At 49.2% G+C, this 22,288-nt stretch overlaps 3 protein-coding genes across 12 annotated transcripts in view; 2 read left to right on the forward strand and 1 right to left on the reverse strand.

Moving 5' to 3' along the window:
- Nucleotides 1-3,329, reverse strand: part of LOC308638111 (uncharacterized protein) — a 95,637-nt gene extending 92,308 nt beyond the window's left edge. The window contains exon 1 of one of the 4 annotated variants that reach the window (XM_081275163.1): nt 1,976-3,329. The gene's annotated coding sequence lies outside the window, so the exon portion shown is untranslated. Of the gene's footprint in view, nt 1-265; nt 325-1,975 lie in introns of those variants that run through there. The other 3 variants (XM_081275168.1, XM_081275165.1, XM_081275169.1) reach the window with 3 other exon arrangements.
- Nucleotides 1-22,288, forward strand: part of LOC308638116 (zinc finger protein 528-like) — a 77,846-nt gene that overhangs the window by 31,339 nt on the left and 24,219 nt on the right. For 3 of the 6 annotated variants that reach the window (XM_081275190.1, XM_081275191.1, XM_081275193.1), the window contains 3 exons: nt 16,691-16,817; nt 17,233-17,361; nt 17,889-18,790. In XM_081275190.1, the coding sequence (XP_081131316.1) occupies nt 16,691-16,817; nt 17,233-17,361; nt 17,889-18,778 (1,146 nt within the window). In that variant the 3' untranslated portion in view covers nt 18,779-18,790. Of the gene's footprint in view, nt 1-10,448; nt 10,610-14,172; nt 14,261-16,690; nt 16,818-17,232; nt 17,362-17,888; nt 18,791-22,288 lie in introns of those variants that run through there. The other 3 variants (XM_081275192.1, XM_081275194.1, XR_014019742.1) reach the window with 3 other exon arrangements.
- LOC308638115 (uncharacterized protein) overlaps nt 1-22,288 on the forward strand; it is a gene marked incomplete at its 3' end in the record, with an annotated part of 50,475 nt that overhangs the window by 19,815 nt on the left and 8,372 nt on the right. Inside the window, exon 1 of one of the 2 annotated variants that reach the window (XM_081275185.1) lies at nt 22,218-22,287. The exons of the other annotated variant lie outside the window; for it this stretch is intronic. Of the gene's footprint in view, nt 1-22,217; nt 22,288 lie in introns of those variants that run through there. 2 annotated transcript variants of the gene reach the window in all.

Consider the following 22,288-nt stretch of genomic DNA (forward strand, 5'->3'; position numbering starts at 1 on the left):
AGCACTGGGCTCCCCTTCAGGGCACCCCCTAGTCCTGACCAAAGTGAACCACACCACTGACCCATCAGCTATCATCAGATCTCAGGCTGACCCCAGTACCACTCCAGAGCTGGTACTCAATGCTGGTACAAAGAAGAGAATCACCCTCAAATATTATTCAGGCTGGGCACCAGCCTCACCCCTGAGTGGATGTAAAATGACTCATCACACTTCGGGGAAGCCAGCATGGAGCACCTCCCAGAAGGCAGGTCGAGCCACCACCCACCTTCAGGCTCTGCCCATCTCTTGGACCCTTGTTCTCCTCAGGATCCAGGTGTGGACAGTAAAGGAGCAGAAAGAGACAGACACAGCAAGCTGCATGGACCAGAGTGGGGGCAGGTTGTGGCCGGAGTGTGACAGGAGCTGCGGGGGTCCAGGAGTCTCCAGGGAGCAGGTGATGTCATAACAAAGACCTGAGGGGTTGGCCACCTGCAGCCCAGGGGCCAGGTAGAGGGCTAGGTAGAGGGACAGGACCCAGTGAAGGCCCTGAGGCTGGAGCAATCTCTGGCCAGGAAAAGGAAAGAGGCCCCTGTGGCTGAAAGTGAGCAAGCAGAGGACACAGCAGGAGATGAGGGCAGAGGCCCTGGGGAAGCAGAGCAATCAGGAGCCAGGTCTCTCCCCATTTGTCTCCCAAGCCTCAAGAGCTGTGTGTACTCTAGATTCCTTTCTACTCTGAAAAACTCATGTGATTTTTTTTCATTCTCCTATACAATAAAAAAAAAAACCACCTGCCAATGTCATAATACATTGTACAATTTTGATATATGTGGAGGTGTCCAGCCAAGTCCCCCAAGTAGAGGCTAACCTTCCTGAGATGTTGAGGACTATGCCGGGGAGGCGTCTGAGGAGCTCAGGCCATGGGAGGAACGTGAAAGTGGAAAGGCCAGCTAAACATCCCAGCATGAAGTTTAGGAGACAATGGCCAGAAGATTCTAGGGATTCAGGGGAGCAGTCTCCCAGAGAACTAGAGACAAGCTGAGCAGAGGTGCAAGGCTCCACTGTGGGGCAGCACCCCAGTCAGAGAACAGTGTGGGGCCTGGCAGCAGAGGAGTTGCCACAGTGATCCTTGGAGGAATCCCAATGAATGCAAGCAGAGTTTTAAGATAAGGAAGATGTCTGTAGAGCTAAGAAAAAAGAAGAGGGAGTCAGCAACTGGGCCATGTGGTACTGACGTGAAGAGATACGAGGACAAGACATTTAAAAAGGAATATAGAAACGGTGATGTCACAAAAGACTGGGAAAATTAAACCATTAGCTTAGGGTGGATGAGAACGCTTGATTGGAAGACGTCACTCCAGAACTAGAAGACAGTGTATATAAACAAATTTTCAGCATGCACATGTAGTCTTAAAGGGGAGTCCACATTACAGAGAAAAAATGTGATTAACAAAGTGTTTTATCTTTAAGAGACAGAAGAATGGAAAACAAAAGAGGCTTTATTTCATGTGATTGGAAATGCTCAATGCCAGTGTTCTGAGGACAATGACCCAATGATTCTGCATGTGGAAAACTGATGATACACACAGGAAGGACACCACACCCTTTTCAGACTGTGAGAGGGGCTGAGAATGCTTGATCTCAGGGTCAGCACCAGCCAGAGGAAAACACACTCTCTCTTCAGGCAGCAGTGAGACACCAGCCTTGAGATGGGAGGGCAGCTTAGACAAGATCTCTTCCTTTTACTGTCTGATACAGGAAAAACCCACCCTGTTTCAAGTGCTCTGACATTCCACAAACAATACCACCTCTCTAGTCACTAAAATGCATATGTGGTTGTTCAATAATGACCAGTTCTCTGCCAGACTCCTCCCTGGTATTTCAGGGTTCCCAAAACACCCTTCTCGGGTTCAGTTAACCTTTAGCATGGCTCTTTCGTCTGTCTGTACCTCTGTAACCTGTGTCACTTTATTTGTAACAAGCATGCAAACAAAAGTACCATGTTTCCTTCAAGGTGCTGAGCAGGGGGTCCCGACTTCTCAAGGTAAGTGGCATACCATGTGGGGCAGTGCTGTAGGAGAAAGCTCTGTGTCATCTGATGCTATCTCCAGGTAGCAGCAGCCAGATCTGAATGTGATTACAGAACACTAATTTGGAAGGTGGCACAGACACCCTTTGTTGGTGGGGAGAAATCCCCACACATTTATGCGACTAGAGGTGAAGAACTATCTGCTGAGTGGTCACTGTTGCATACATCCCGACAAAAGCAAAAACACTTTAATTGCCCTTTCTATCTCCTATACTTCCTACATGACACCACAAATCAGGAAAAGGAAGGAGGGTGACCCTGGACACAATGAGTTCAGTCACTGCCTTCGGGCTGGATAAGGGAGCTATCCTGTTACCTCTACAATGTTAAAATACACAAGCCTCATAGGCAGTAGTTTTGCAATTTCTTTCCTCACCTCTACTGTGCTCCATACCACCCCCACACGGGAGGGCATCCTGCTCCCTTGGCTTCCCTCTCCTCTCCTGGTTTCTCCCCTTCTTCCCTCTATTCCTTCCCTCCATCTGAACTTCCCCATTCCTGCAACTCCCTTCACCTCCAGTCTTTGTCCCCCATCTCCACAGATTTCCGCCTCTTTCTTCCCCATCCACACTCTCCATCTGCCCTGCCTGCTGCAGGCCCCTAATCCCATGCTCTGGATGCCCCCATTCCGAGGCCTCCTCTCTAAGGTGCTCCTCTGGGCTCCCCTTGTCACCTCTTACCCCTCTTCTTATCCCAGCACCACAGCTGCCTTCTGCCATGCCTGCAGATCATCTGTCATCTGCTCCCACACTCTGCCTGTGGTCCCTCCCGGATTCTGTCTCTTTCTATGTCCTTCATCTCTCTAGACAGCTTGAGGTCTCTCCCCTGTTCTGTCCATATCCCTGTGTGGCTGTCCTTCCCCTCTCTGGAGTTGGCGATTCTAGATTTCTCCATCTGCTTCTCTCTGCTGCTTTATGGCTTCTTCTTTCACTCTTGTGCCCTCCCTCTGCAATCCCTTGCCATCTGTGTAAGGTGTCTCTCTGTTGTCTCCTTTCTCTCACTTGTGGTCCAGCTCTTTGTCCAGAGCCTAGTGCCACACATCACAGGGAGGGGGACGGTCTGGGATGCCCACCTCCAGGGGAGCATATTTTCCCCTGGGGTGGAATCTGTGCCACCTGCCCAATTGGTGTTGTGTAATGACATTGAGATCTGGCTGTTGCTACCTGGAGATGGCATCAGATGACACCCTGGAAGTCACCACACAGGCCCAGGTCACCTCCTGCAGACAACAGGGCGACTAATGGAGGGAAGACCTGCAGGGTGGACACCTGGCCAAGGAGGACATGGCAGGTGAGGAGGACAGCGTCAAGGTAGACAGGGTCAGGTGAGGGTAGGGCCAGGTAGCAGAACAAGGCCTGGAAAAGCTGGGCCAGTAGGGGAGCAGGGCTGGGTGAGGAGGACAGGGCTGGGCGAGGGTAGGGCGAGGCCAGGAGACATGGCTGGGTGAGGACAGGACAGGTGAAGGCAGGACTGAGGAGGGCAGGGCCAGGTGATGGCAGGGCCTGGTGATGGCAGGGCCTGGTGTGCAGATGGAGGCCCGTGCGCCGGGGGAGGCTGCAGGGCGGTCAGGAGGCCAAGCCCGACACCCGGCGGGTTCCCTGCCTGGCGCCGCTGCTGCAGGCCTGTGTGATTCCTATCTCTCTGGAGGAGAGGCAGCCACTGAACAGGGAACTCGCGTGCCTCACCGTGACCGCTGCTCCGCGATCAGCTTCCGGGTCTGGGAGGAGGAGCAGAGCGCTCCTGGAGCAGCCTGGCAGGGAAACAGGGGCGGTGGGCGGGGCCGCGGCGGGCGGGGCGGGGCCAGAGCCACAGGGGGCGCGGCCCCGGGAGAAGGCGGGTGGGGCGGGGCGCGCAGGGGCGTGGCTGGCGGAGATTCTTCCTTGGAACCTGGCGCCCCTTTTGTGAGTGACAGGCAGGAAATAGGTAGGAAGTACCAGTTGAAACGCAAAACCGTCTTTGTCGATTGTTCCACTTTTCGCTGTGTCCCTCAAGTCCTGCATTAACTTCTTTTCCATTTCTATTCTCAGTTCACTTTGAAGGTGATCCCGCACCTGTGCTAACTCCAGAGGCTCTCCTAGGGAACACATCCATGTCGTGGGGCCAGAGGGCTAAGGCCAGTGATAACTTACCTCACCAACAGCTGCTTCACAGCAATGGTGACAGCAAGCTGTACTTTAAAACAGTAGATGCTTTGATGTTTTTATCTATGTATCTATCTATCTATCTATTTATTTATTTACTCGGGATTGAACCCAGGGACACTCAACCACTGGCCCATATCCCCAGCCCCATATGTATTTTATTTGGAGACAGGGTTTCACTGAGTTGCCAAGATCAGCATGGCCAAAGTAGCAGGTTCCAAGGAGGGGCCATGGGAGATTGGAGGAGGTAAGAGTCACACAGGCAGATCTTGAAGCTAAAACAGCTGGGGTCTAGTGGGGAGTTGCTCTCTGATGGAGAAGCAGGTCTAAGGAATCACTCCAGCAGTCTTTATTATATATGTCTCTAAATCAGATTAAAGATTGTGCAAGCATTATTCTTTGTATTCATGAAAGTTACAGAGTTAGCAACAGTATGCAGCTATTTCCTCAGTTACATTGTACAGTTGCAACGTGCAGTGTAAGGAGCATTGTGCAGCTCTCAAGAAAGTGCATTGTTTAAATTTACTAATTCGGGGCAGATTCAGGAGCAGCAGAACTGGTGAACTATTGTGGCTGTCTTAGCAAGGAAGTTCCTTCATTCCCAGGAGCTGCCCTGCCTGAGCATGAGGTCCAAGCTGATAAGACTCTAGCATGGAGGCATCCTATGCTGCTGCTCAACCAGCACGCTACCTTCATGCTATAGGTTCCAAAGATAGAAGCTAACTAGTGAGATCAAAATAAAGACATATAAACTCAATTTACCTTTTTTTTTGCCCAGCTAAGAGATGGCCCTTCCTGGCTCCTGCCTTGAGCCACCTAATATGCTAGGGAGGTTTACACAAGAGACCAGCAGGAGAGAGGGGGAAGCATGCCAGAGAGTGGGCTTTTATTGGGGAACAAAAAATTCAGGGGAAAATTCCATGCAATGAAGGTCAAGGGGGACAGCATTCCAAGGTCAGGGTCAGTGATTGGTTTCAGCGTCAATGGTCAGTCACACCCCCACAGGGACAGGCTCTCACACCTGAAAAGGGTGGGGATAAGCTTAGACACAGCTGGCCTGAGCGCCTCACACCCAGTCAGGGAGGTACCCAATCACGTGTGAGAACGGTTTCCCACACTATGCCTATGCACAGAAACTTTCCCAGTCACCAAGTAGCCATGAAGTCATCAGGGACCCCAATCTCAGACACTGTCAGTGCTGTCCACACTGAGTGGCTAAGCGCCTCACCATTGCTGAGGCTGGCTTGAAAATCAGGATCTTCCAAAACAGTAGATATTTTTAAATCAAAAAGCCTGGAGATCATTCCTACAGACTAAGCACATGCAGGGAGTCCCCAAGTCAAGGTGAACAGTGAAAATGGAGTCATCCAGCTGGGGCTGATTGTTCTGTTTTTGCATTCCTTGCATCTTTTGGATGACCTGTGGGACCGGGTTGGCTTCCTTAGGTTGGAAATTAATAGTGCAGCAAGTTAGGGTGAGGGATTAAAGCTGCCTGTGAAGGCCACTTGTCTTGGGAGCTGAGAACATTTTCCTCCAAGTAGTTGTAAACTATTGAGTGCATGCTCTTTTTTTTTGCCAATAGATAGCATGGGAAAATATAATTAAAAACAAAATTGCTTCCCACCTCAGAAATCTTCCCCACTGGGCTAGAGATGTGGCTCAAGCGGTAGCGTGCTCGCCTGGCATGCATATGGCCTGGGTTTGATCCTCATCACCACATAGAAACAAAGATGTTGGGTCCACTGAAAACTAAAAAATAAATATTAAAATTCTCTCTCTCTCTCTCTCCTCTCTCTTAAAAAAAAATCTTCCCCACCAATGTAGGAGAAAAAGAAGAAAATACTGTAATTGAATAAATCTTTAAACTATAATGTTGTGGGTAACACAGGCAATTCACTAAGAGATTGCAAATTTCAGCACAATGCCTGAAGAGTCAGATGCCTACCTTGCCTCAGTTACTGGCATGTTTCAAGAGATGGCTTTTTGGTCCTTGAAGACATGTCTGGGTCATAAAGCTGAAAACAGTCCTATTCAGTTTTCAAAAGAATTTATATACATCTTAAGCACAGGAGAATATAGATTAAATTTCAAGTTTTCTAAGGTGAAAGTCCAAAAAGGAGGGGTAGATAATTGCTTCCCTGATTTTCAGTAGGAAAAACTAATTTTTATATGTCTTGGTATTGAGGTCCTCAAGCAGAGGACTGGCTCTGAGGATTCAATAAATCAGGTCAAGCCAGTCACCCCCTACCCCCCCGCAAAAAAATAAGGTAAACCCATGAAAGTAACTTTAGTCAGTAGAAGTACATTGGGAAGAGAAGAGTACCTGCTTCTTTATCTCTCTCTTCAAGAGCCTGACAATGTCTAGGCCCAGTGGTGGGTGCCTATAACCCCAGCAGGCTGAGACAGGAGGATGGGGATTTCAAGACAACCTTGGCAACTGTGAGGCACTAAGCAACTCAGTGAGATCCTGTCTCTAAATAAACTACACAGTAGGTCTGTGGATGTGACTCAGTGGTAAAGTGCCCACTCTACATTACATGTTGCAACTGTAGAATGTAAGTGAGGAAATAGTTGCATACTGTTGCTAACTCTGAATTCAAGGCCTGGTAAGCCCCTACCCCCAAACTGGCTGACAGTGACTTTGAGGTTTTATAATAAGGGGGAGTTGGGCTGGAGTTATAGCTCCAGTTTGTGTAGGTGTAACTCAAGTAGCACATGTACAAGACTTTGAGTTCAATCCTTATCAGGAAAGAACACACACACACACACACACACAATTTAAAAAAGGGTAATGAGAGCAAGGGTTGGGGATTTGCATAGGAGAAGGCTTTTCTCTGCTGCCAAAGCAGGTGATTCTCTCTAAGTGATGTCTTGTGACAGGGGAAGAGATGTGTTTGGAGAAGGCTCTGAGGAGCTTCCAGACAGAGGGGCAAAATTGTCTCAGGGGTGTTCTTGGCACACATGACTGAAAAGAATTTCAGCACATGCCAAAGGCATACAATGTGATTTATTTAGGAGGTAAATGCATATTCAAGAAAGAATAGGAGCCCTCTCTAAATGGAGTCTCCTCTCGGGTGAAGCAAGGCATATACATTCAAGGGAGAAGCCTGGCTATTTCTGGAGCATGGGACTAACCCCTAGAATGGTGATGTTAATATTCATAGAGGAACAGTTCCTAGCTCCTGGGCTAGAGGTGGAGCGATGTCAGAGCAAGCAAATACCACGTTTTCCTTGTGCTTGAGTATTGACCTCAGGTTACAAGGCTGAAGGGCAGGAATCAAGCCCATATCAGTGGGGCCTTGCAATTTGTTTCATGGGTGCTTTATGCATTTCCGTGGTTCTGAGGCAGCAAAAGGAGATCCAGTTGTAAAATGAAATTGTAGAAATGTTATCCTGAGAAACGAATGCCTGGGGCAAGAGTAAGTTCCCTTCCCTTGCTATATCATTCTTCAGCAAACCTAATTAACCCTAACATTTTGTATTGAAAATATCTGACTCTGAGTACTCTGTTTTGAAACGGCAACAGTCTTCTGGGATCTAGTCCAGCTAGGCAAGTGTCCTACCACTGAGCCACAACACCAGACTGAAGAGTAGAAATTTTATGGCACGAAGTAGCCTCTAAATGTTGTGAGAAACTGAGGATCCGTGCTCAGCATTTGTAGTTTGTTCTCTTCTGGTCCTGCTTGTGAAAAATAAAGTTTGGAGTTGTCCTCCAAGAGTGCTACTTGCTGCTGCTGGACCAGTCTGTTTCACAACAGTTCATAGGCACTTCCTTTGAGACTCAGTATATTTCCCTTTATTTTTAAATTCCCACCTCAATGTAGTCCATCATTATCTCAGGGTTAGCCAGGTGGAGCCTCTTCCTGAATAAAGAAAGTTGCTCTTGCTGTGAGGTAGCCTGGAGTCAACACAAGATGTTTATCTGGTCAAATGTTGTTTGGAATCCAAGGTGACTTGGAGCCAAAGAGTTAGATGTAAAATGGAGGCTGAGATGACATGTCTCAGTCCTGCCTTTAGCCACCCATTGGATATTTGTTGGCAGAAGTGAAGAGTCTAAACCCTTGTGTCATTTTTACAGTGCATATACCCTGCAAGTGACTCTGGTAAACCTCAGACATGTGCACTGGGATTCAGTGTTGTCTGTGTGTTTGTGTGTAGGGGGCAGTTAATATCCAATAGTGTTTGAGGTCAGGAATTTCTGAGGATTAGAACATATTAAAATTTCATATGTAGTTAGGTATGGTGGTCCACTACTGTAATTCCTGTGGCTCAGGATGCTGAGACATGCAGATAGAAAGTTCAAAGGCAGCCTCATTAGTTTAGTGAGGCCATAATCAACTGAGTGAGACACTGTGTCAAAATAAATAAATAAATAAAAAGGCCTGGGGGTGTGGCTCAGTAATTAAGTGTCCTTGGTTTCAGAAGAGCTGCAATTTACCGTGTTGTTATGTATATGCTATATACATGCAATGCAAAACTTTGATTGTGATAAAAAGAAAAAAAAATCCCCAAGCTTTGCTTGTGCATCCTGCCATGTGCACTTCCACCAGAGCACACTATCTAGTTATTTCATCCATTCACCTCAGAGGCAGGTACCCAACCCTTGGCTTAGTTTCAGGAACAATGTGATGTCAGTCACAAGAGCGGGGTGGGGGTGGGTGGAGGTGGGGGGTGGGATTTATATCCTGAGGGCCTCAGGGTGAAATTATACATGCTGCCCGCCACATTTTCCTTTCACATTCGGATTCCCATGGGCTTTATGGATGATCCCAGGGTTTTTGAATTCAATTGCTAAAATTAATTGTACTAGCAAGAACCGAACTAGACCCTATCACCCAAGGTTAACCTCTCTGGCCCTTCCCAAGGGCGAAGTGACCTCCCACATTCCCCTGTTGTCCCAGCTTCCCAGGGAGTCTCACCTCCTTCAGTCATAAAACACAAAAACGCGGAAAGCAGGATAATCCGGCCTCGGCCACACCCTTGCGCACTAAGACCCTGCGTTTTGGGGTTCATGCTCAGGTCCAGCACATCCCGGACCACCGCACTTCCCTGCAGGCTGACCTCAACCCAATTCAACTGCTAGCATTTCTGTACCCAGCAAAGGTTCTCTATTCTCAGCACATTGGAGACTCCCGCCCCTGGGTTCACTCGCCAGGGTTTCTCCGCCGAGGGGGGTCGGTTCAACGTCCCGCCCCTGCCGGTCAGCCTTCCACTCCCGCCTTCTCCGTCGCCACGCCCCTGCCCGTCAGCCTTCCAATCCCGCCCACTGGTGGGTTTCACCCAGTGCGTCCCGCCCTCTCCGTCGCCACGCCCCGGTCCGTCATTCTTCCAATCCCGCCCACTGGGTGGGTTTCACCCGGTGAGTCCCGTCCTCCCCATCGCCACGCCCCCGTCCGTCAGCCTTCCAATCCCGCCCACTGGGTGGGTTTCACCCAGTGCGTCCCGCCTTCTCCATCGCCACGCCCCCGTCCGTCATCCTTCCAATCCCGCCCACTGGGTGGGTTTCACCCAGTGAGTCCCGCCCTCTCCGTCGCCACGCCCCCGTCCGTCATCCTTCCAATCCTGCCCACTGGTGGGTTTCACCCAGTGAGTCCCGTCCTGTCCATCGCCACGCCCCCGCCCGTCATCCTTCCAATCCCGCCCACTGGTGGGTTTCACCCAGTGAGTCCCGTCCTGTCTATCGCCACGCCCCCGCCCGTCATCCTTCCAATCTGCCCACTGGGTGGGTTTCACCCAGTGAGTCCCGTCCTGTCCATCGCCACGCCCCCGCCCGTCATCCTTCCAATCTGCCCACTGGGTGGGTTTCACCCAGTGAGTCCCGTCCTGTCCATCGCCACGCCCCTGCCGGTCAGCCTTCCAATCCCGCCCACTGGGAGGGTTTCACCCAGTGCGTCCCGCCCTGTCCATCGCCACGCCCCTGCCGGTCAGCCTTCCAATCCCGCCCAGTGGTGGGTTTCACCCAGTGAGTCCCGACCTGTGCATTGGCACGCCCCTGTCCGTCATCCTTCCAATCCCGCCCAGTGGGTGGGTTTCACCCAGTGCGTCCCACCCTGTCGGTAGCCACGACCCTGTCCGTCAGCCTTCCAATCCCGCCCACTGGGAGGGTTTCACCCAGTGATTCCCGCCCTCTCCATCGCCACGCCCCCGTCCGTCAGCTTTACCGACCCCCCCCCAACTAGGTGCGATTTACCCTCTGAGGCCCGCCCTCTCTATGGGTCCCTCCCTGCCCGTCATGCGTTCCGACCCCGCTCATTGGGTGGGTTTTAACCTGTGAGATCCACTCTCTCCTTCGTCACGCTTCCGGCCCCGCCCACCAGCTCCAGGTTCCTCCTTCTTTGCCATCTTCCCTGAGTCCGCGCGTCCACGGGGACACCCGGAAGTGGATCCGGTTGTTTCCAGGCAAGTGAGTTCCCTGTCTCTGGGCTGTTTGCGCTACTGGGTCGCTGGCGGGTCCGTGGCGGGGACTCGGTCCCAACAGACCTCTGCGTCCCTGCCGCGCGCCGTCCACTTGGAGTCAGCTCGGTCGCCGCAGGAGAGTCGCGTTGGTCTGCGCCCTGGCGCGAGTCCCAGCCGGGGTTGGCCTGGGCCGCTGGACGCCCTGTCGGTCCCCGCTCCCTCCCCGCCGCCCGCAGCCAGTCCGAGCGCGGGTAGTTCTCCACAGAGGGCGCGTCCTGGTCTCGTAATTCTCCCAACAAGGAGAAAAGGAAATGGGAAATCTAGAATCTCAATCTCCAGAGACGTGAAGGACAGCCACATAGGGAAAGGGGTATAACGGGGAGGGACCTCGGGCTGATCGGGGAGGAGAGGATGGATTATCTGCAGGGATGGCAGAGGACCACTGGTGCTGGGACAAGGAGAGGTGTAACTAGTGACAAGGGAGCCCAGGGAAGAGGCCCAGTGATGTGCGGGTCCAGAGCATGGGGACAGGGGCCTGCAGCAGGCAGGCCAGAGGGCGAGAGTGGATGGGGAAGAAAGAGGCAGAAATCTGAGGAGATTGGGGGCAAAGACTGGAGGTGAAGGGAGTTGCAGGAATGGGGAAGATCAGATGGAGGGAAGGAATAGAGGGAAGAAGGGAGAAACCAGGAGAGGAGAGGAAAGCCAAGGGAGCAGGACCCAGGATGGGCGAGGATATGAGAGTGGAGCTGAGAATGGAGATGATGAGAGTGAGGGAGGGAAGCAGCAATGAAGACGGGACCCGGGTGTGGATGATGAAGTTGTAATATATTGATTTCTGTCTCCAATAAGGTAAGTGTAAGTTAAGTTTTTGCTTGTTTTTTTGTTTGAACTCTACAGCTGAAGACGGGAATGACAAAACTGCTGTTTCTAAGTTTTGTGTGTTCTGCAGTTCTGGGATTAGGATAGCTTCCTTTTGTGGTCTCTTGGGCCAGAAGGCAGTGACTTGAGCCCTTCAGTTGTGGGTTACCCTCTTGTGTTTTCCAGAGATGGTGTAGTGTTGGTGAGGGGATAGGGAAAGCTGAAGTGCAACACTGTGTACAGCACTCTTAACTGTGGTCCTCTAAATACGTGGGAATCTGTCTCCGTCAGCAAACCGTTCTGTGTCATATACCATCTTAGGTTTCTGTAGTTGCATCCAGATTTGGGAATCACTACCTGGAGATAGCATCCAATGCCACTGGTTGAGGGTTTTAGTACCATAATTCCATACACACCCCAGTTCCCATGCCAGCCGCATGTCCTGGGTTGGGACCTGAATTCATTGGTGGACTATAAATTGGAGCTTCCCATGATCCCTGCTCGGGTCTTGTTAATTTGCTGCATGGGGTAATTTCACTTAGGGAAATACTTTATTATGCATACACTTACACATGGAAGAATATGCTAGAAGACTAACTGAAACCCAGGAGGGGGTTTTGGGCACCATGACTTTTATCCATTATCACACAAGGATGAATGACAGCTCCCTATTACAGCATGTGAAGTGAGTGCCTTTGTTGTGGACCTGAACCCCTAATCTATAGGATGACATTTCCTTAAGTAAATAGGATCCGTACTGAGATTGTGGGACAGCAGGAATCTGCCAGTAGGGGAAACCACATATTGCTGAATAGAGGGGAGGCATTGTGTAATGATTGTAAGACAGTAGAAACAGTTGGGATTTTCTTCTGCCTCAGATGGTAAAGGAAAAGGAAAGATAGATTTTACACACACACACCCACACACACATCCCAAATATCCCAGTACCAAAAAACCCCATATAAAATATATAAAATGTAAGGTTGTTTTTTTTTTTTTTTTTTTTTTTTTTTTTTTTTTTTTTTGGTACTGGGAATTGAACCCTGGGGGACTTAACCACTGAGCCACATACTTTGTCCTTTTAATTTTTATTTTGAGAGAGGGTGTGGCTAAGTGTCCCATGTTTCCATCTTCCTGGCCCAAGCTAAGTAGGTGGGATTGCAGGTGTGCCACTGTGCCTGGCTTAAATGCAGTATCCAATTTCCCTTTTTCATTTCTCTTTTCTGGGCACATTGCCCAGTTGATGACTCCCTCTTCTCTTTTCTCTTCTTAGCTGTTAGGAGATCTGCCTATCTTAAAACTCTCCTTGCATCCATTGTGATTCCTCCCTGATCACTTTGGCAATTCCTCTGCTGCCAGGCCCCACCCCCTGTTCTCTGATGGCAGGGCTGCCCCACAGTTGAGCCGTGTTCCTCTGCTCAGCCTGTCTGTGCCCACTGTCTCCTCATCCTTTTGATCCCAGCTTTGATAACATTCTCCTCTACAGTTCTGGAGACCTCTTCTAGGAACATTAGAGTTCTGTGGCCAGTTGTGTCCTCAAGTCCATGCTGGAATGTTAGTGGGCCTTTCTACCTTCATGGTCCGTCCTGTACTTCTTTGGCTCCCCAGGTGCCTCTCCCCTGTAGTCCTCAGCGTTTCAGGTAGGGTGATCCTGTACTTGGGGGTGTTGGCTAGACACTTTGACATGTATCGGAATAGCGCAATGTACTATCATATTGGTAAGTTTTATATCTTAAGAGGACAGAGACAAAGATCACGTGTATTTTTTCACACAGGCAAGGAAACCTGAGTGCACACTGTTCTTGAGGCTTGGGAAAGATGTGGTAAGACCTGGGTCCTGGTTGTTCTGCTTCTCAGCCACCCAGGCCTCTTTCTTTTCCTGGTAGCAGGTTGCTTAAGCCTCAGGGCCTTCACTGGGTCTTGACCCTTGTCTAGGCCTCCTGGACACTGGGCTGCAGGTGGTCAACACCTCGGGTCTGTGTTCTGATGTTACCTGCTGCATGGAGACTCCTGTGACTGCCCCCCAGCTCCTGTAACACTCCAGCCACACCCTGCCCCACCTCTGGTCCATGCAGCCTCCTTTGCATATTTCTGTCTGTTCCTTCACCATCCACTGTCTGGATCCTGGTAAGAACAAGGTTCCAAGAGAGGGGCAGAGCTAGAAGGTGGGTAGTGGGCTGGGCTTTCTCCTAATGGGGGTACTTAATCCTGGGTTCCATGAGAGTCCCAAGTCATTTTGCAGTAGTTCTACTAACTGGATGTGCCATTCAGGGGTGAGGATGTTACCCAGTTTTAATAAGACTGAAAAATAGTTGATTCTCTTCTCTGTGCAGCATTGAGTAACTGGCTCTGTGTCCTCCATCCTGGGGACTGAGATCAGCCTGAGATCCCAGGAGAATGAGGGTCACTGTGCTGTGGTTAAGTTTGGTCAGAGCCAGGCTGTGCCCTGAAGGGAGCCCAGTGCTGCCCAGCTCCCCACTGCTGCAGCCTGTGTGTGCTTCGCCAGCAGGGAGACCAGGCCCAAAGAGAGGAGTAACAGAAGTCTCCTGTGCGCCTTCCTGCAGGAGTTTACTACTGTGCCTGGGTCACTCTAAAGGGGTGGGCAGAAGGGGACCGTCTTCTCACATGGTGAGATCCTCCCTGTGTGTGTGGCTGTGGCACAGGAAAGGTGTGATGATTCTGAGCCTTAAACAGTATGTTTCCTCCTTCCAGGATTGACTTGTAAAGACTTGTGTTACCTGAGGAAACAGCCCTGAAGAGGAGGAGGAAAGAAAAGGGGTCAGGAATGGCTGTCACTGAGGTACAGTGATGCTGTCAGGTGGTCCTGAGTCCCCTGTGCAGTGCTGGGCCTGGGAGCTGCTGGCCTCAGGTGACTCTGTGGCCTCCTGCCTGTCAAGTGTGCCTGCACTCCTCCCCGGGGCCTCCCTTACTCCATCCTCTGTGCTTAGATTCCATCCCACTGTGACCTGGTGGCAGGGAACCCATGAGGAGGTGCCACCAGGTGTGGCCCTGGGAATCCTCAGTCATTTTCGTTGATCTTTTAAAAAAGTGAGTGTGCTGTTTGGTGGTGTCCCTGTCCTCCACACCAGTTCTCTCGTTCTAGTGCTCATTGTTTCCTGCCTTTTCTTCTGTTGCCTTCAGTTGGCTCTGTCCCCTGAAGGTGTATGGTTAGTTGACCTGGGTTTCTTCCTCCTTGTTGTAAAGTTTCAGTATCCTAAGATCTTTCTTTTGTTTTTCTTTTTCATTGCATTTCATGAGTTTTGGTGTATTTGTTTTTATTTTGCTTTTGTTTCAGATATTTTCTGAATCCTTTTCCTGTTTACCATTAGGTGGTTAAGAATGAGGTGTTTCATTTTTCCATATTTGGGGGTATTAATTTTTCTTCTGCAGTTGGCTTCTGTATTTATTCCATTGTGCACAGAAAGAAAATTGGGGTCCTTTTAGGCTTCTGAAACTGAATGTTAAGATTTGTGACCTAATGTGTCTCAAATGAAAAAATAGACGTGTGTAGTAGCTTAGTGGTAAATGTCCTGGTGTCAGTCTTCCAAAACCAAAAAAAAAAAAAAAAAAGGCGTGGAGTTGGGGGGCGGGGCTGGCAGTTTTATTCAGTGGTGAAGCACCCAGGTTCCTTGTCCAGTACCATAACTAAATTTGATGAATTTTTATGTGAATTGTCTACCTTCAGCCCCAATCTCTGGCTGGTTCTGTGTAGACCTCTTTTTCCTATGGACTGCTTTGGCTGCACAGTGTCCTGCAGCACAGTCTCTGAACACAGTGCCTCTGAGCATCCTGACTCCTGTTTCTTTCTTTCTTAGAAATTGAAATCAGGCCCTTCTACCATTGAGTTATATCCTCAATCCCTGTTGTCTTGTTTTTTTCTTTTTTATAGTTAGAGTCTTGCTTCATTGCTGAGGTGATATTGAACTTGTGATTCTCTTGCTTCTTCCTCCTGGGTCAGGATTACAGCTGTGTACCACTGTGGCTGGTACTATGTTTCTTGTGTTTTCTGCAGGGGAGAAATCTATACAGATTTAGGCAGTATCTTGCCTTAAGGGAAATTAAAATAAAACACAACTAGGAGATATAACATTCTCAGAAATACCAGAAAATATGAAAACAGAGGGAAAGCCAGCTCAGTTTCTCCTATATACCCTCCGCACACAGAAAGCTTCTGTGATCCCAGATAAGTGGGGGTTTTTGCCCATATGCCAAGAATGCAGTTCTTCAGAGGGCACTTGTCATTTCACCTAATTCAGACACTGTCTATGTAGATACATGGTGGATCCCACCAGCTGAGGTCTCTGTCCCACAACATGGGCCCCTTTTCAGAGGCCTGTAAAAGTATGGCCCATGATTCAGAACGACTTTCTATAAATGGGGATTCCTTCATCCCCTCACATTCAAAAAGTGGTCAGAGTGCTTTGTAAATCTGTGAAGGACTTGACTTGCATTTGCCTTGTGGTAACGCCTGTTCAGAAGAGACAGGTGAACACGCAGATGGAAGAGGTGCATAGGCCAAGGTGTGGGCAAAGGACGTGGAGCTCACATGACTTTGTGTGGTGCGCCACCCTCCAGGACCCTCCACCCACGCGTTGATCTGAACACCCTTTCACCCCGTCCTGTTGAGATTTTATGGAGGCTCCATTATGTAGGCAGGCTTGATTACATCCTGGGTGCTGGTGATCAGTTGGGACTTCAGTCCCTCTCCCTTCCCTGGAGGTGGATGGCAGGACTGTGTTACAACTGCCTCTCCTGCCTGAGGCTTTGTGGGGAGAAGCCTCTTCGTGGAGCTCTCTAGGGGGCTTTGGCACCTGTCTTCTCACTAGCACAGGAATCTTTCTTAGTTCTCCATGGATTCCAGGTGAGCTCCACATCAGCAGACAGATACCAAATGTGTATTTACAGCCTCACAGTGCAGCTCTTCTCACCTGAATCAGTTGCATGCTTACACTTCTCCTCCCTTCTCATTTCTCGTTGTTTACTTCTTTGCAGTAATGGGGTTGAACCTAGGTCCCCTCTGCCATTATATCCCTACTCCTATGTTCTTTATTCTCAGAGAGGATCTTGCTATGTTTCCAAATCCCACGGCTAATTTACAATGTTCCCACCTCATCCTGGGGATAGCTGGGATACAAGCATGTGCCACCATGTCTGGGTTCTGTGGTTCACATTTTGGATGAAGATTGTAACTGTCCCCAGTGCCCCATTGTGAAGTCTGTTTTAATTTCAGGGTCCGCTGACATTCAGGGATGTGGCCATAGAATTCTCCCAGGAGGAGTGGAAGTTCCTGATCCCTGCTCAGAGGGCTTTGTACAGGGACGTGATGCTGGAGACCTACAGGAACCTGGTCTTTCTGGGTGAGCTTGACTTCCCCTATTGCTGGGATCTGCTCTGTGTATCGTAGCATTTCCCTTTTGTCTTTGGGATTCTCTACATTGACTGATTGAAGTCCTGTTACCTGTGAAAGATGCTCCACAGTACATCTTCTGTTCTTTGTCCCCTTTCTTCAGATGTTCTGTCCCCTTATTGATACTACAGTGGTGGTTCCAGATCTGAAGCACAATAAAGCCCACAGCCAACTCTTAAAATATCCAGTTCCCGTTTTCTATTTCTGTGCTTTTGATTCAGTGGTTCTAGGAAGAGAGCTAGATACCTACATGACATAGTGAAATATTTTCTGTATCCCTCTGTAATGTCCTCTTCCTCACGTGCAGATAGGGCTGGATTGTGGAGAAGCCACAGTGCATCAGCTTCTTTTCTCTTTACAAGCAGGAAGGTGTCCTTCAGACCCGAGTGTCTTCTCCTGGTTGGAGCAAGGGAGGGAGCTCTGGAGTGTGAGTGGCCCAGAGGAAATATCCAGGCCTGCAAATGAGTGGGCATTTGTGGAGGGTGTGAAAGCAGGTAAGAGCTCACATGGGCAGAGAGGCAGCTGCCCACTAAGTAGAGTTGGGGTGCTTTGGCAATAGGAGGGGTCAGGGCCAAGGTGAAGTCCATTTCCTGGGCTTTACATGCAAGGAATTTGGTTTCAAGCTCCACTATCTCCTTTTCCTCCTCTGCTCCTTCTCCCTATTCCCCCTCATCTAGACTTTCTGTATGCATACATGAGGATGACATCCCCTTTGTTATCTTTATATAGTAACGTAACATTTTGTTAAATTCATTTCATTTTTCCTCCCATTCCTCCCCCGCCCCCATCTTCTCTGTATCTTTATTGTATCCAGTCACTTCCTCAACTGTCTTTTCTCCTTTATTTTGGACTACTTTCTATATATGAGAGCAACAGTTTAACCCTTAATTTTTGAGTCTGGCTTATTTTACCTCTTTCAATGTTTCTTTCCTACTACCCCACCAAAGAATTCCTTTGATTGTCAAAGCAAACATTTCTCATAAATATGAACATGATCTTATAGATTCTTTATCATTTCTAGAAGAACCGGAAACAAACATTCCTGCAGCTCCATACAAATGTAATGAGCTTGAAAAATCCTTTAATCAAGAATCACACCGTACTATACATCAGACAATCTGTACTGGAGAGAAACGATTTACTTGTGAAATATGTAGCAAAGTCTTCAATAAAAAATCGAATCTTACACGTCATCGTAGAATCCACACTGGAGAGAAACCTTACAAGTGTAATGAGTGTGGGAAGATGTTCAGTACCAGTTCACACCTTGGACATCATCGGAGAATCCACACTGGAGAGAAACCTTTCAGATGTGATGAGTGTGGCAAGGTCTTCCGTAACAAATACTACCTTGGAAACCACCGGAGAATTCACAGCGGGGAGAAACCTTACAAGTGTGATGCATGTGGCAAGGTCTTCAGTCAGATTTCATACCTGGCAAGTCATCGTAGAATCCACACTGGAGAGAAACCTTTCAAATGTAATGAGTGTGGCAAGGTCTTTAGTCGTAACTCATACCTCATTCAACATGTGATAATCCACACAGGGGAGAAACCGTACAAATGCAATGAATGTGGCAAGGTCTTCAATAAAGAATCAATCCTTACAAATCATCATAGAATTCACACCGGAGAGAAACCTTACAAGTGTAAAGAGTGTGGGAAGAGCTTCAGTCAGACTGCACATGTTACACAACATCGGAGAATCCACACTGGAGAGAAACCATTCAAATGCAATGAGTGCGGCAAGGTCTTCCAACAAAAATCAGGCCTTATAACTCATCAAAGAATCCACACCGGAGAGAAATCTTTCGAATGCAATGATTGCGGGAAGTTCTTTAGTCAGAAATCAAACCTTACAAGTCATCGTAGAATTCATACTGGAGAAAAACCTTACAGTCCTCACGAGTGAGGGAAGGTCTTGAATCACTGTTGCTAACTCTGAATTCAAGGCCTGGTAAGCCTCTACCCCCAAACTGGCTGACAATGACTTTGAGGTTTTATAATAAGGGGGAGTTGGGCTGGAGTTATAGCTCCAGTTGGTGTAGGTGTAACTCAAGTAGCACATGTACAAGACTTTGAGTTCAATCCCTAGCAGGAAAGAACAGACACACACACACACACACACACACACACACACACAATTTAAAAAAGGGTAATGAGAGCAAGGGTTGGGGATTTGCATGGGAGAAGGCTTTTCTCTGCTGCCAAAGCAGGTGATTCTCTCTAAGTGATGTCTTGTGACAGGGGAAGAGATGTGTTTGGAGAAGGCTCTGAGGAGCTTCTAGACAGAGGGGCAAAATTGTCTCAGGGGTGTTCTTGGCACACATGACTGAAAAGAATTTCAGCACATGCCAAAGGCATACAATGTGATTGATTTAGGAGGTAAATGCATATTCAAGAAAGAATAGGAGCCCTCTCTAAATGGAGTCTCCTCTGGGGTAAAGCAAGGCACATACATTCAAGGGAGAAGCCTGGCTCTTTCTGGAGCATGGGACTAACCCCTAGAATGGTGATGTTAATATTCCTAGAGGAACAGTTCCTAGCTCTTGGGCTAGAGGTGGAGCGATGTCAGAGCAAGCAAATACCATGTTTTCCTTGTGCTTGAGGATTGACCTCAGGTTACAAGGCTGAAGGGCATGAATCAAGCACATATCAGTGGGGCCTTGCAATTTGTTTCATGGGTGCTTTATGCATTTCCGTGGTTCTGAGGTAGCAAAAGGAGATCCAGTTGTAAAATGAAATTGTAGAAATGTTATCCCGAGAAACAAATGCCTGGGGCAAGAGTAAGTTCCCTTCCCTTGCTATATCATTTCTTCAGCAAACCTAATGAACCCTAACATTTTGTATTGAAAATATCTGAGTCTGAGTACTCTGTTTTGAAACGGCAACAGTCTTCTGGGATCTAGTCCAGCTAGGCAAGTGTCCTACCACTCAGCCACAACACCAGACTGAAGAATAGAAATTTTATGGCACGAAGTAGCCTCTAAATGTTGTGAGAAACTGAGGATCCGTGCTCAGCATTTGTAGTTTGTTCTCTTCTGGTCCTGCTTGTGAAAAATAAAGTTTGGAGTTGTCCTCCAAGAGTGCTACTTGCTGCTGCTGGACCAGTCTGTTTCACAACAGTTCATGGGCACTTCCTTTGAGACTCAGTATATTTCCCTTTATCTTTAAATTCCCACCTCAATGTAGTCCATCATTATCTCAGGGTTAGCCAGGTGGAGCCTCTTCCTGAATAAAGAAAGTTGCTCTTGCTGTGAGGTAGCCTGGAGTCAACACAAGATGTTTATCTGGTCAAATGTTGTTTGGAATCCAAGGTGACTTGGAGCCAAAGAGTTAGATGTAAAATGGAGGCTGAGATGACATGTCTCAGTGCTGCTTTTAGCCACCCATTGGATATTTGGAGGCAGAAGTGAAGAGTCTAAACCCTTGTGTCATTTTTACAGTGCATATACCCTGCAAGTGACTCTGGTAAACCTCAGACATGTGCACTGGGATTCAGTGTTGTCTGTGTGTTTGTGTGTAGGGGGCAGTTAATATCCAATAGTGTTTGAGGTCAGGAATTTCTGAGGATTAGAACATATTAAAATTTCATATGTAGTTAGGTATGGTGGTCCACTACTGTAATTCCTGTGGCTCAGGATGCTGAGACAGGCGGATAGAAAGTTCAAAGGCAGCCTCCTTAGTTTAGTGAGGCCATAATCAACTGAGTGAGACACTGTGTCTAAATAAATAAATAAAAAGGCCTGGGGGTGTGGCTCAGTAATTAAGTGTCCTTGGTTTCAGAAGAGCTGCAATTTACCGTGTTGTTACGTATATGCTATATACATGCAATGCAAAAGTTTGATTGTGATAAAAAGAAAAAAAAATCTCCAAGCTTTGCATATGCATCCTGCCATGTGCACTTCCACCAGAGCACACTATCTAGTTATTTCATCCATTCCCCTCAGAGGCAGGTACCCAACCCTTGGCTTAGTTACAGGAACAATGTGATGTCAGTCACAAGAGAGGGGTGGGGGTGGGTGGAGGTGGGGGGGTGGGATTTATATCCTGAGGGCCTCAGGGTGAAATTATACATGCTGCCCACCACGTTTTCCTTTCACATTGTGATTCCCATCAACTTTATGGATAATCCCAGGGTTTTTGAATTCAATTGCTAAAATTAATTGTAATAGCAAGAACCGAACTAGATCCTGTCACCCAAAGTTAACCTCACTGGTCCTTCCCAAGGGCGAAGTGACCTCCCACATTCCCCTGTTGTCCCAGCTTCCCAGGGAGTCTCACCTCCTTCAGTCATAAAAGACAAAAACGCGGAAAGCAGGATAATCAGGCCTCGCCCACACCCTTGCGCACTAAGACCCTGCGTTTTGGGGTTCATGCTCAGGTCCAGCACATCCCGGACCACCGCACTTCCCTGCAGGCTGACCTCAACCCAATTCAACTGCTAGCATTTCTGTACCCAGCAAAGGTTCTCTATTCTCAGCACATTGGAGACTCCCGCCCCTGGGTTCACTCGCCTGGGTTTCTCCGTCGAAAGGGGTCGGTTCAACGTCCCGCCCCTGCCGGTCAGCCTTCCAATCCCGCCCACTGGTGGGTTTCACCCAGTGAGTCCCGTCCTCCCCATCGCCACGCCCCCGCCGGTCAGCCTTCCAATCCCGCCCACTGGTGGGTTTCACCCAGTGAGTCCCGTCCTGTCCATCGCCACGCCCCCGCCGGTCAGCCTTCCAATCCCGCCCACTGGTGGGTTTCACCCAGTGCGTCCCGCCTTCTCCATCGCCACGCCCCCGCCCGTCATCCTTCCAATCTGCCCACTGGGTGGGTTTCACCCAGTGCGTCCCGTCCTGTCCATCGCCACGCCCCTGCCCGTCATCCTTCCAATCCCGCCCACTGGGTGGGTTTCACCCAGTGAGTCCCGTCCTGTCTATCGACACGCACCTTTCCGTCTGCCTTGTAATCCCGCCCACTTGATGTGTTTCACCCACTGCGTCCCGCCTTCTCCATCGCCCGCCCCTGCCCGTCATCCTTCAAATCCCGCCCAGTGGGTGGGTTTCACCCAGTGCGTCCCGCCATGTCCGTAGCCACGACCCTGTCCGTCAGCCTTCCAATCCCGCCCACTGGGAGGGTTTCACCCAGTGATTCCCGCCCTCTCCATCGCCACGCCCCCGTCCGTCAGCTTTACCGACCCCCCCTCAACTAGGTGCGATTTACCCTCTGAGGCCCGCCCTCTCCATGGGTCCCTCCCTGCCCGTCAGGCGTTCCGACCCCGCTCATTGGGTGGGTTTTAACCTGTGAGATAGACTCTCTCCATCGTCACGCTTCCGGCCCCGCCCACCAGCTCCAGGTTCCTCCTTCTTTGCAATCTTCCCTGAGTCCGCGCGTCCACGGGGACACCCGGAAGTGGATCCGGTTGTCTCCAGGCAAG

Source organism: Spermophilus citellus, assembly GCF_964194105.1.
Source record: "Spermophilus citellus genome assembly, chromosome: 18".
Lineage (NCBI taxonomy): Eukaryota > Metazoa > Chordata > Mammalia > Rodentia > Sciuridae > Spermophilus > Spermophilus citellus.